Here is a 12,753-nt window from a genome sequence, read left to right as displayed (position 1 = left end):
GGCGCCGCTGTTTGTTCTGTCGTCCTGCCGCGAGGCGAGGGAGCCAGCCAGGTGTTGCGCCTCGCCGAGGGCCGTGACTGAGACCCAAAAGTGGTTTAGCAGACGTGGCGTGGCCGGGCTCGTGTGGGGAGAGCGGGGACCCTCCTTAGTATTGTGTCTGTTATCCAGTGCAGGAATCCAACAGTATGTGACCGTTTTGTAACGCTATCTGGTCCAGTTGTGTGTTAGTGATGGTAGTGAAGGTCAAACGTTGTTATGATAGAGTTGTACTTTATATAACTTTAACAAAACGTTGTTGGCGTTGTTCTTAGAATCTCTCGTGTATGTGTTGAACTTGGTTTGTGTTTGTCTGATCAAAATCTTTCCTTTTCTCGTAAATATTAAAGGATATAAAACAAAATCGGGTCAGTCTCCTGTATAGCCTAGAGTGACCCAGCAGCAACAACAGCAGCAGCAGCAGCAGAGGGGCGAGGCGGCCAGCTAGCGCCGCGCCCTCCGCCCCGCACCACCCGAGGCTCAACCACCAAGTCACATTGATCGGTGGCAGAACTGGACCGTTAATAAGATTCAGAGGTTTTAGTTTCCACGCAGAATCGTTCGCTGATCTGCAATTCGTCCTTCGTTTAGACTGAACGAAGCAAAGCCCCCCTGGATCATATGACTGAAGCAAAACAACGCATTGGCTTTACGCTTTTCTTCGCCCCTGAATAGGCTGCCTACTTCAGGGTCATTCGTTTGCACTTTTGGCGGCGCCTGGGGGAATAAATCTCTCATTAACCCAAGAACTCGAAAAAATAATTGCATTCAGCGTCAACGTTTCATGAAGGAGAGTAAATGTCGAGTCGTTTAGTGGTCGAGGGGGATAAGTGAATGTGCGTGCGTGCGTGTGTGTGTGTGTGTGTGTGTGTGTGTGTGTGTGTGTGTGTGTGTGTGTGTGTGTGAGACGAGTGGCTTTGGCATATCCTAGAAATCACGATCACTTTTTTTTTGTATGCGTTTTAATGAGACTGAAAAGAAAAGCTAACCTTACACACACACACACACACACACACACACACACACACACACACACACACACACACACACACACACACACAAGTATTTCAAATATTTTAATCAAGCGAATTCTTCCAAACATATTTCTGTACTTTCATGAACCCCACCTTTTTTTTTTTCTCTCCCTCTCTTTTTTTTTTCTCTTCTTTTCAATCCTTTCCACTTCAACTTCCTTTCCTTCCTCCTTCCTCGCCCAGTCTTTCGTTCCGTCATTCCGTCTCTCCTTCCCAGCCTCTTTCTCTTCCTATCTTCTTTCCTTCTCGCATATCTCCCGGCATGAAAGAAATGGTGGAGTTATTTCTCTCCACACCAGTTATAAATACAGTATCAAGAATAATTATACGCTGTTGCTACTTTCATTTTGTGTTACTGTGTGTGTGTGTGTGTGTGTGTGTGTGTGTGTGTGTGTGTTTCCTTTCTCTTTTTTGCTTTACTTTTTTTTATAACCCAGTACACACACACACACACACACACACACACACACACACACACACACACTCTCTCTCTCTCTCTCTCTCTCTCTCGTTCTTTCCCTGACAACTCATGTGTGACTCGTTAAAAGTTACTCTCCCTCCGTCTCCCTTTTCTTCTCCCGTGACGTAAGCTCCCATTATAGTAATAATAATAAAAATAATCTCCTTTGTGGACTGTCCTAAATGTTCCCTTTTTTTCTTCCTTTCCTCCCTTTTCTCTGATCCTTCCTTTTATATCGTATTTACCTTTATTCTCACTCTATTCATTGCCGTGTTAGTTCTTTGCCCGTTCTCTAAGCTTTACACGCTTTAAAGTTTATGGGCTTGTTACCGCTTAGTATTTCTTGTTACGTTGCTTTATTTTCCTGCTTTATGCTTTATGCTTTCGCTTTCGGCGCTTTTGTTTTTAGCTTATTTTTATTGCGTATTTGTTCTTCCTCTGTTCTCTTGTACCTCATTCCGTTCTTTCTATTCCAAGTTTATTTCTTTATCTGCACTCACTTCTTTATTCTTTTCTTTTTTCATTGCGTGCTTGTTCTTCGTCAGTCGCTTTATACCCACGCTTTGATGCAAGATTTTTATCATTCTTTACTCGTACTTACTTATCCTTCTTCACTTCGCTCTCTTTATTCCAAGTTTATTCCTTTATTTTCTCAACTTGGTTATTCTCCGTCAATACGTCACCCACGCTGGAATATTTTTTGTGGTAATCGTCTTGTCTCCTTCAGTCTCTCCTTCGATCGTTGCTTCGTTATTATTATTTACTTCTTTAATTCTTCTTCTTCATTCCTTCTCTTTATTCCAAGTTTATTCTTTTATTTTCCACTCCGTTATGCTCCGTCAATGCGTCCGCCTTTTTGAAATGTTTCCGTGGTCATCGTCTTGTCTCCTTCAGTCTCTCCTTTGATCGCTGCTTCATTTAATACCAACTTGTTCTTTTCTCTCGCATCCTCCGAGCTGGTTTGATATGAACTAAGCCAACTACTTATAATAATTAAAAAGTTTCAGATGAAATAAGTTTTGTAATAATCGACCGGTAAGCGCTCGGATCTCAGTAAAAGTTTCAACATTATGAATTCAGATTTTTCTCTTTAAGTGAGATAAAAAAAAGTTGTAGTCTTTAATGGTTTTCTTCCTTTCTTTTCGCTCTTTCAATTTTATATTATTGCTTTATTTTATGTCTATTGTTTGCGTCTCAGTTAAAAGTTTCAGTATTATAATTCTAGATTTTCTTTTTAAGTGAGATGAAAAATGTCATACCCACTAAATTTTTTGTTTCTTTACATTTTTTCAAGGTAATTTTTATGCTTTAATTTATGTCTATTGTTTTCCATTTAACCCTTTCACTACCAGTCAATCTTTACCATTATCCGGTACAACTTTTAAAAGAATTTCTTTTTATGTTACAATCACTTAAATACGTACTTCTGTAGCTGAGCAGAGAAGAAATTAACCTAACATTTTGTTTTATTCTTCATGTACATCCAAACAATTCACTTCGGTGATGTCAGTGTTTACAAAAGATGACAAGAGTAGTGAAAGGGTGAAAATACTAACTAGGTGTTCATCATTTACTTTCTTTTTATTTACTTATTTTCTTTCTTCTAGAGCGACGCAGACATTTTACCGCCCGAAAAAGTAAGGATAGACTGCAGGCCGTGGCGTGCCGTGTTGGGTGAGGCACCCAGCTGTACCTAACGAGGCTTATAAACAAAACCTGCGCCCGAATTTTCAAGCACTTCGTTCTCTCACCAGCACTACTTTCAGAGGCCACACAGATAATTGGCTGGATTTTCATGGGCATTTTTTTTTTTTTTTACTGATGCAGGATTCGCCTTAAACTACCACCAGCATCATGGAAACACAAATGAAAACGCTAATAACGTTTACTAAAGCTTGTTAAAGTATCACTACAACAACGAAAACCACAACAATTTCTACAGTAACCTGTTGAAGTATCACTAGAATCATGAAAATTCCTTGGAAAACTTTGATTCTTTTTACTGGAGTCTGTTAAACTATAATTAGAAACAATGAAGATCCCAGTAATTTCCACAATAACCTATTAAACTATCACTAGAACAATGCAGACCACAAAATCGTCCACAAGAAACTACTCAACTCTCACTGGAATCATAAAAATACCCTTGAAAACCTTAATACCTAACTTCATTAAGGCCTGCTGAAACAAGTCGAAATAGGACACCGAAGTGTTTGAGAATACGATCCCACCTCACTGTATGCCTTCTAGGTCAGGATGCATCGCCCCTTCTCTGTTAGTATCCGTGTGTCATGCTGGAAGTAGTCACGTGCTGCTCGACACCACATAGGCAATTCAAAAGTAGTACCGACTATTATTATTATATAGCATGGAAGAGAAATGTTTCAAGTATAGGATTGATAACTTTTGAATCTGAAAAAAAAGAGTAAAATATAGTGAATCTTTACAAAAAGGAAAGAAAAAACACAGATTAAAACAAGAATTACGTGTATTATGATGGTGTACTCAGTTTTCTTTTTCTTTTTTTTTTAATGCGCTTAATTAAACATTCACACTAATCTTTCTTATATCAGTTTATCTTTTGGTTTTGTAGGGTCTGGGACAAATTTTTCCAGCTATTTTGGGAACAGTAACTGAGAGAACTTGTTTTTTCTACTTTTCTGCACCCTTGGCGTGCTTCCTTCAAATGTGTACAAAATCATAAAATGGCGCTGAGAAGTTATCAAACAAATACATATCTATTAATTTTATTGTCAGTATGACATCGTAGCAACTCAAATTAATAAGCGGTTTACTTTTTACTTGGGTTATTTACTTATGATCGTCATTTGGTAACATTAAGATCAGTTTGTATGGACAGATAGACTAAAGAGAGAATAAAAGATTAACCTTGTATTTTCTTAGCTACAAGAGTATTTAACAAGTATTCGTAAAAAAAAATAAAAAAAAAGTAGAAAGTTGTGAGGGATCATGTGGAAAAGAGCGTCCACCAGTGAAAGGGTTAACTAAACTCACTGCTATTTGGCACATACATAGTTTCATTATCAATCAAAAACCACTCAGAGACACTTATTTTTCTTCTATAGACACATCTAAACATTTAACTGAATACAAATTGGAAAATCAGTTCTTTTCTTTTTTCTTTTCTCTTCTTGTATGTGCTTGTAAATGTTTTGTACAATGTTCTTAGTGCTCTGACGTGTTACATATCACAGTGGAGGGGTTAAGTGCGGTGTTTGTTGTGGTGACGATAAGCACACGACGATTTCCAGGACGCTACACAAGGTTGAGTCAGACAAACTGCTCGTGTGTCTGTCCGTCTGCTTTTCTGTATTGACGTGCTCGTAATGGATGATCAGACCCGTGTTTTTATTTATTTATTTACTTTTTTTTTTCAATGTTAAAATCTAGGAACATACAATTTATCCCCGGACATTTGCACGTCAAAGAGAATGTTGAAGTACCTTAAAGCTTCAAGAAAACTCTGAAATTATATTAACTTTTTTTTCTTTTTACTTTCTCTTATAATTATATTTTTTGGGGGAAAGGCAAAGTGAGCTTGCTTTTCCTTTTTTTGTTTGTTTGTTCCTTACGTTACTCATCAACACGTAAAAAGTAAATAGATATATAAAAGAACATAAAAATACATGAAAACAAAATTTTACGACACTTCACAAGGTAATTTCGGAATTTATTGTGGATTCTCTCTAAGGGCGTGGCATTTCCGGTGGATTGCATTTTTTTTTTTTCAGTTTTTGTTCCCCTTGCCAAGAATCCATCCTACGCACATAAAACTAAATAAAAATAGATAAGTGAATTAACAAATAGATGAATAAGAAATAAAATTAATAAAAAAAAATACAGAGATTACAAAAGGCCAGTTGATATAGGCAAATCATCATCCTACATTATAATAAGAAAATAAATAAGCCAAATAAAAAAAAAAATGTAATCAAATAAAAAAAAAGAACATACAAAAAGTCCAGTTCATGTATACAAGTCGCCCATCTACTTAAAAATTAATAAATAAACAAATAAACAAATAGATAACAAATAAACTAAAATAAAAAAATAAATAAATAAAAAAAAGGCCAATTGATTTACACACGGTATCGATACAATGGACTGCACCGCGTCTGACTGTCAGTTGCGAGCACGGGGGAGGCGAGGCAGCGGGCGGGCAGCTGCAGGGTCTCGCGTGCCAGTCACCTAGGGTCTCTCAGGAGGGGCGCAGCTTCCGGGTCTGATTGGCGTGGAGTGAGTGTCTGTGCAGAGCTTAACCAACGCGCCGCTAACTGTTTGATTGTTATTGTTTATTGTTATTATTATTATTATTATTACTATTATTATTATTATTATTATTATTATTATTATCACTACTGCTTTTATTACCATCTGCTACTGCTGCTGCTGCTGCTACTACTACTATTGTTATTCTTATTTTCACTCATTATTATTATTATTATTATTATTATTATTATTATTATTATTATTATTATTATTATTATCAGTTTTACCATAACTACTACTACTACTGCTACCAGCACATTTAATACTGGTATATATATATACAATTTCTATCACTACTATAGTTATTCTGTTATTTTTCTTTTCTCACTACATACTGCTTTTGCATTTTTAGTAATACCTATCACGCGACGCTTACTGCTTTGCTCTGCCTTCATTTGATTTCAACAGTTGACACTTTTGATGAATTCTCTTTTTAGCTTTTACTTCCATCACGTTGAGACTCGTACCATCTACTGTCCTTGATTCCTCTGTTACTTAATTCCCAACCTGCCTATATATATGCCTGAAGAAGTTACTGTAGCTTTCCTAATTCTTTTCTCCCCTTTTTCTTCTTTACTAATTTCTACCTGTTATACTTTGGACAGTAACGACTCCCTCTCCACTTTCTTCCTCCACTTACAAGAATAACATCTGAGAAACGCCTAACACCATAATGTATATCATGTCCTTCCTTCTCCTCCGCATGCACTGAGATGGGAGTGGATTTTACATAACACTAAAACCGTCAGTATTGTGCAGCGGTGGTAGTGTAGCGCCACGCCCTTCCCTCCGCCAGGTGAGTGAGCTAGTCCTGTTCTGTGACTTGTGAAGCATTGTGTCTCGGCTTACTCTCAACATCATTGTGCTTGAGACTATTGGGACTCTCATTGCTCCTGTCTGATGTGTTCTCTCCCGGTCACAGGAGGCAGAGAAGGTGCAGCTCACGGTGAGGGAGGCGCTGCTGGAGGCAGAGCGGGCGAAGCAGGAGCAGATGAGGTCAAAGAGGGAATACGAGGACCTGGTGGCGGAGATGAAGGTGGCTCTTCAGTTTTTCAAAGAGGCAAGTCCTGTCTCCGTTCAAGTTCCTGCCCAAGATCCCGCCTCAAGTACTGCTCCTGCCTCAGTAGCCAAGTCCTCGTCCAATTCCCAGGGGGGTAAGGGATCCACCGGTTATCAGTCCCTCTTTTCCAAGTCGTCCAGCATCATCTCAGGATTCACCAGCAGACATTCTCTCACCAAGTCTGTCTCCTTCGCTGCTGAACAGAAGGAGAAACGTAAGAGCAATGGACCAGAAAACAAGGCCAACAGTTTGGAACGGGATAAAAAGTATGACAAAAAGGACAAAAAAGATGGCAAATCTCAGGCTTCCGTCCAAACCTCCAAAGATAAGAAAGACAAGCATTCTGATGCAATGGATAAAAAGGACTCAATACAACAGCACCACAAGCAGAAGCCATTGCCAGAGGCGGGCCTCGGTCATTTGCATCGACTGGAGAACGGTGAGGGCGACACCAAGAAGACGTTCACCAGCTTAGAGAGGCGGGAGCGGCGACTCAGGGACAAACGAGCACATGTTATCTCTCCACTCTCTCTCGAGGACATTCCAATGGCTGACGATGTCACGCACGAGCACGCGGCCAAGAGTGATCCCACGACGCCCTCAGTAGAGCCAGACGCCAGCGAAGCGCAGTCCCAGAAGGCTTCCTTCAAGCAGACCCTCAGCATCACTTTGGGTCAGTCATCCACAGCGGCCTCCGGAGCTTCTAATCGTCCCCAAGTATTGGCGCTGAGTCGTGATCGTCACAGCGGCGACCTCTCCACGTCCAACACCTCGCCGGAGTCCCCTTTGCCGCCCACCTCCAGCACAAGACCCGGCTCCTTCCTCCCCACCCTGGAGGAGTCCCCGCCAGTGTCCGGGGCCGCATCCCTTTCATCACTGCATCAGCCTGGCTCAACCCCCGGACCGCAGGCTCGGCAGGGGGCCATGAGCACCGTGCACAAAGACCGCCCACTAAGCACTTCTCAACAAACCAAGCGGATTGGCACGTTTGCAATCAGCCGCCAACACTCCTCGCCCAACATTCCCCTCCAGCGGCAGAACTCGGGCTCAGCATTCCCCATCCAGCGGCAGCAGTCCTTGGGAACAGTGCCAGAGGGTCGCCTGCCGCGCCAGGAATCCCTCACCTCAGTGCCAGAGGAGCGTCCTGTCGTGGACCGCACTCTCCCTCTCTCTCCTTCGCCATCCTTGACCTACTTTCCCCTCTCCTCTACCCATTCCTCATCCACCCTAAGTGATTCGGCTCGGCGCGCCGCGAGAGAGTCCATGGAGCTGGTGACGGGGCCCGTGCTGGCGGGCTCCTCCATCCAGGAGGCCAACGCCACGGGCACGCTTCCAGTTCTGCATCTGGATGAACAGAACATGCAGCCCGCAGCGACCTCCACCCTCAAGCGAGCATCCCAGTCGCATTCTGACAATGTTGGTATCCTGGTGTGACCCGCGCTGCCTCACCACTTGGGTGCGACTGGAGACTCCCGAGACTCACACTCAGCATGTTTAATGTAGTGTTGTCTCCACAGGCGTCAGTTGCCTTAACAGCCTAAGTTAAGTCTTCCCGGATCATTAACAAAACTCTACAGTATCGGGACTGGGAGTGAGACTGCATGAAGCCTTGTGAAAATTTTAGAGTCGTGAGCAGAGGAGCCACTCTTAAGAACGCTCTCCCTCGATGGAGGAGAGCACTGTGTGTATTTGCATTTTCAAGCATGACGATTACTAACTGATGTCAAGAAGCGAAATTGCATTCTAGTCTTCTTACTTTGCAACGTTCCTAGTTTAGTTCCTGTTGGTGCAGGCCCGCCTCGACAAGCCTCCCGCGTGGACACTCGCGCCACTTGACACGCTGCGCTTCTGTACACGTCGTTGGTCTTGGGGTGCTGATGTAACATTCGTGTCTCCGGAGAAGTGAGCGTAAGCGTGAGTGCTGCGTAGCGAGCCGTGGATGGACTAGCAGCAGCGGCCAGTCACGCTATGTCGTATAAATCATAGTGAAATAATCCCTCGAGTATATAACCAAATTTATCGTTTTGTTTTGGTGTTTTATTACAAAATATTCGTCTTTTTTGGCCTTGAATTAATAACTGAAACTATTATTCCTCGTTGGTGATGAGCAGGGCGGAGAAAAGGTGATGGAGAAAGGAGGAGGAAAGAGGAGGAGAATACGAGCAGCAGAGTGGGAGGGAAAAAGAATTTGAGCAAGAAGTGGGACTAACTCATGCTTACTTCGGATCACGAACTTTATCGAACTCTACTAAGCGTGAATTGTCTCTTCCTTCTCTCGTGTCATTTCCGAAACGAACTCGATGATAAAGTGTTGAGGGTGCAGCGAAGTGGGGAGGAGGGTGCTGTGGTGCGGGCGGAGGAGGCACGGCGCCTCCTGAGATCCTCACTGGACAGATAAGGGACTATCACACTCCAAAGTTTTTTTTACTTTGCCTCGATAGCACCAGAGACAGACAACAACCAACTCATCTTCCTCGTGTACTTTGTCTGTCATCATATTTATTTATTTACTTATTTATTTTATCTACTTCTCTGGAGATGGGTACACTCTTGGTCAGCGGAAGAATAATATGCCCTACTCACTTCCACCAATCTGAGTTCACTGTTTAGTCATTTCCCTCAGTCTTAAGTTCTGTGATATGCCAACAATGTCACTTATTACGTTTCGTGATGGTTGTGTTGGCTTATCAAGGGACTGACGATCGAGCGGAAAACGCGAAAAATAAAAAGGAAAAAAATACGTGGTAGTGAGAGCGGTAGATTAATCGACTTCTGAGCAGTACTTGGTGTGGCCATCGCTGCTCGTATCATCAGCATGGCGGCCTCTTTCCCTCTCTCTAGCTGGCGGTAAGGTACTTTTCGACGTTCGATAATAAAACGCAGTACTACACAACCTTATTTCATTTCCCCTGAGGCCTTATATGTTCACACCTGTGCTGGTCTAGTAAGTATTATTTCAGTCCCCCCTCTAAACTCTGACATTACAGGGCATTATTTTTCTCCTCCTTTTTTACATACATATATTCTGAACCCTTGGCCTCGTTCCAGATACAAAAATAAATAATAAAAAATCTTCTGTTCACTTTATCATCTACAAGCTGACGAGACCTGAGAGGTTGTACGTCATCCTTGTCACCCTCCCTCATACTCATCTCCATATGCTAACTAAGCAGTCTTCATCTTCTTCGCCTTACTCCCTTTCACAAATGTGGGTCTCTGGCCATCATCAGTGTCCCCTAACATAACACTACAGCTGCCTGCCAACAACAGCGAGGTGCCAAAGAGCATTAGTGTCTCCCACAACACCTCGTCAACCCCTCCTGTCGCCACCTACTCCTCCTCCTCATTGTTCTCCTTGTCCCCGAGCGCCGGCAGCCCTTCAAGTCCCTTCCCATTCTCCGAGCTTTGAGAGCAGGAGGGCAGTATAACAGGGAAGCTCATAGTAACTGTATATTGATAACATGGCCTTCAGTGGTTCGATTACACTGTTTTTAACCCTCTGGCTATTGTGGCATCTCTTCAGTCTCAATCAAACGGTCTGGTGTAAGCTAAGGATACAGTTTCGAAAGAAGTGAATGACAGCAAAGAGAGTTATAGAGTAGTTCATGGCTCTTAATGCCTATAGTTTTATTTTGGTACAGGAAAATCATCAAGGGTTACTGGAAGACAGCTGCATACGATAACCTATCCATAAAATGAAAGTAACGACGATTTATTTATTTTTTTTTTGAGAAAGATATGAAATACTAAGCACGAGAAGAAACACTAAACAATGGAAATAAAAACAATCTTATATTCCCACCACTCCTACCTCACGTACGAATACACAATCCCACGATCCCACAGCACCCATCACTCATACAAATACACAATCTCACGATTCCATCGCTTCCACCACTTGTGCGGATAAAGAAATTTAACAATCTAATGGGCTTTATCTGAGGAAGACAGGTCGCGGTTTAGTGGTGCACAAATCTTGTGGAGTGTTGACCTCGAGACGCTTGTGGAGTGGTAGGTATTATCTGCAGTGTTAAGCATCCAGCTCTGTGTAGAGTGTGACATCATTTTCCAAGGGTCATTATTGTCCTGTGCTGTGTGAATGCATTTTGCTACGTACTTCCCAAGCAACGTAAGCGAGACGAGTTTGAGCCGAGCTACCAATCCTCATGTCTCACTCAAAAACAGTTTAGAAATAATCTACTCTGCATTATTTTATTCAGTTGATTAAATACCTATCCGTCTTGTATAAGTTATGGGAATTTTCATGTATGGTGCTGAGGTGTGACCAATAAGAAATATGATAAGAATGATGGCCGCCAGCTTGCCTCTTGTTGTGTTAATTATCAAGAGCTTCAGTTCATGTAACGCTGCTTCCTGGTGATGAGCGGCAATCACAATGCAAAATTAGTAACCATAATTAATATTTCTTGCTATATAATAATGAAAAAAATACTAAAAATACGCAATTTCTTCTCGAACAAAATATAATTACACAAATAAATTACACAATCTTGATACTAATAATGATTTGCTATGTAAACTACGATATAATTTTGATGTGAAATAGTCAGGAGGGCAATGAATGCAGAAAATCACGAAGCAGTGATCGGTCATTCAGAAAATTAAACAGAAATTGTTGATCCGAGAGTAAAAAATCATCCCAAAAAAGACTGGAACTTAATCTCTTACATACGAGCAAGGGTAAAAAATATATTTTCACTTCAGGAACCATTAAAACTCCGTGCTGGAGCGAAATGAAACTGATATGTTGCTGATAAATAGGATAAACAAATGAAAGTGTGAATCATAAAAAAGTGAAAAAAAAAGAAAGAAAAAAAACTTATAGGTTGCTGATCAATAAAAACAAACAAATGCAAATGTGAGTCATTAAAAAATAAGAATGAGAGAAAAAAAAACTTATAGGATGTTGATAAATAAAAGAAATGCGAGTGAATGATCATGAGAATAAATGAAAGGGAGAGAAAAAAAAAACTTATAGGTTGTTGATAAAATAAACAAACAGAACCGAATAATCATAAAAAAATAACAGAAAAAATAAAAAAAAAATAACGATGACAAGGCAAAAGAAAAAAAGAAAAAAAAACATGAAGGTAAATAATACTCAGTTAATAAATTCACGTTTACACAAATTCAGATATACGTGTTTAATTCCAAGGAAGAAAATATTATACTCTATATATAATAACGACGATTTGTGCGACCGTGTGCAAAGAGCGTGGAGTTCATGGTAAATGTAATATGCACACAGCGAGTGTTAGCATAAATAGCATAGCGGTGGTGGTTATGGTAGTGGTAGTGATAGTGGTAGTGGTAGTGGTAGTGGTGGTGAGAAGGAAGAGGATGATGAAGGTTATGGTAGTGATAATGCGGAGAATGATGATGATGATGATGATGATGATGATGATGGTGGTGGTGGTGGTGGTGGTGGTGATGATGATGACGATGAGAGTGATGATAATGATGATGGTAGTGATGTGCATAAAAAAAATTATTCTTCTCAATTTTGGCCACGATTCCAGTGAATAAATGGGGTCTGAGGATTAATGTGCTGAAAATATTCCTCTCTCTCTCTCTCTCTCTCTCTCTCTCTCTCTCTCTCTCTCTCTCTCTCTCCATGCCTGTTTATTAGAGTAAATTTTAATTTTATATACTTGTTCTTTCGTGTGGTCGAAGTGCGTCTGCCTACATTTCTATTTATGTCTGAATCTCTGTCTGTCTGTCTGTCTGTCTGTGCCTGTCTGTCTATTTGCCACTAATTCTCCTTCTGTCTCTCCTCATTAATTTTGCTGTCTCACTTTTTATCCTCACCAGTATTTAAAAATATTTAGTCTTCTATTTTTTTTATGTCATTT

At 41.0% G+C, this 12,753-nt stretch overlaps 1 protein-coding gene and 1 long non-coding RNA gene across 8 annotated transcripts in view; one reads left to right on the top strand and one right to left on the bottom strand.

Moving 5' to 3' along the window:
• Nucleotides 1–9,772, top strand: part of LOC135099608 (uncharacterized) — an 82,457-nt gene extending 72,685 nt beyond the window's left edge. For 4 of the 5 annotated variants that reach the window (XM_064002011.1, XM_064001997.1, XM_064002005.1 and 1 more), the window contains exons 8-9: nucleotides 3,138–3,167; nucleotides 6,743–9,772. In XM_064002011.1, the coding sequence (XP_063858081.1) occupies nucleotides 3,138–3,167; nucleotides 6,743–8,314 (1,602 nt within the window). In that variant the 3' untranslated portion in view covers nucleotides 8,315–9,772. The remainder of the gene's footprint in view (nucleotides 1–3,137; nucleotides 3,168–6,742) is intronic. The other variant, XM_064002020.1, reaches the window with a different exon arrangement.
• Nucleotides 1–12,753, bottom strand: part of LOC135099669 (uncharacterized) — a 341,412-nt gene that overhangs the window by 257,481 nt on the left and 71,178 nt on the right. The gene's annotated exons all lie outside the window — the stretch shown is intronic.

Source organism: Scylla paramamosain, chromosome 4 (genome assembly GCF_035594125.1).
Source record: "Scylla paramamosain isolate STU-SP2022 chromosome 4, ASM3559412v1, whole genome shotgun sequence".
NCBI classification, from domain to species: Eukaryota; Metazoa; Arthropoda; class Malacostraca; order Decapoda; family Portunidae; genus Scylla; species Scylla paramamosain.
This window is presented reverse-complemented; position numbering and strand designations above follow the sequence as displayed.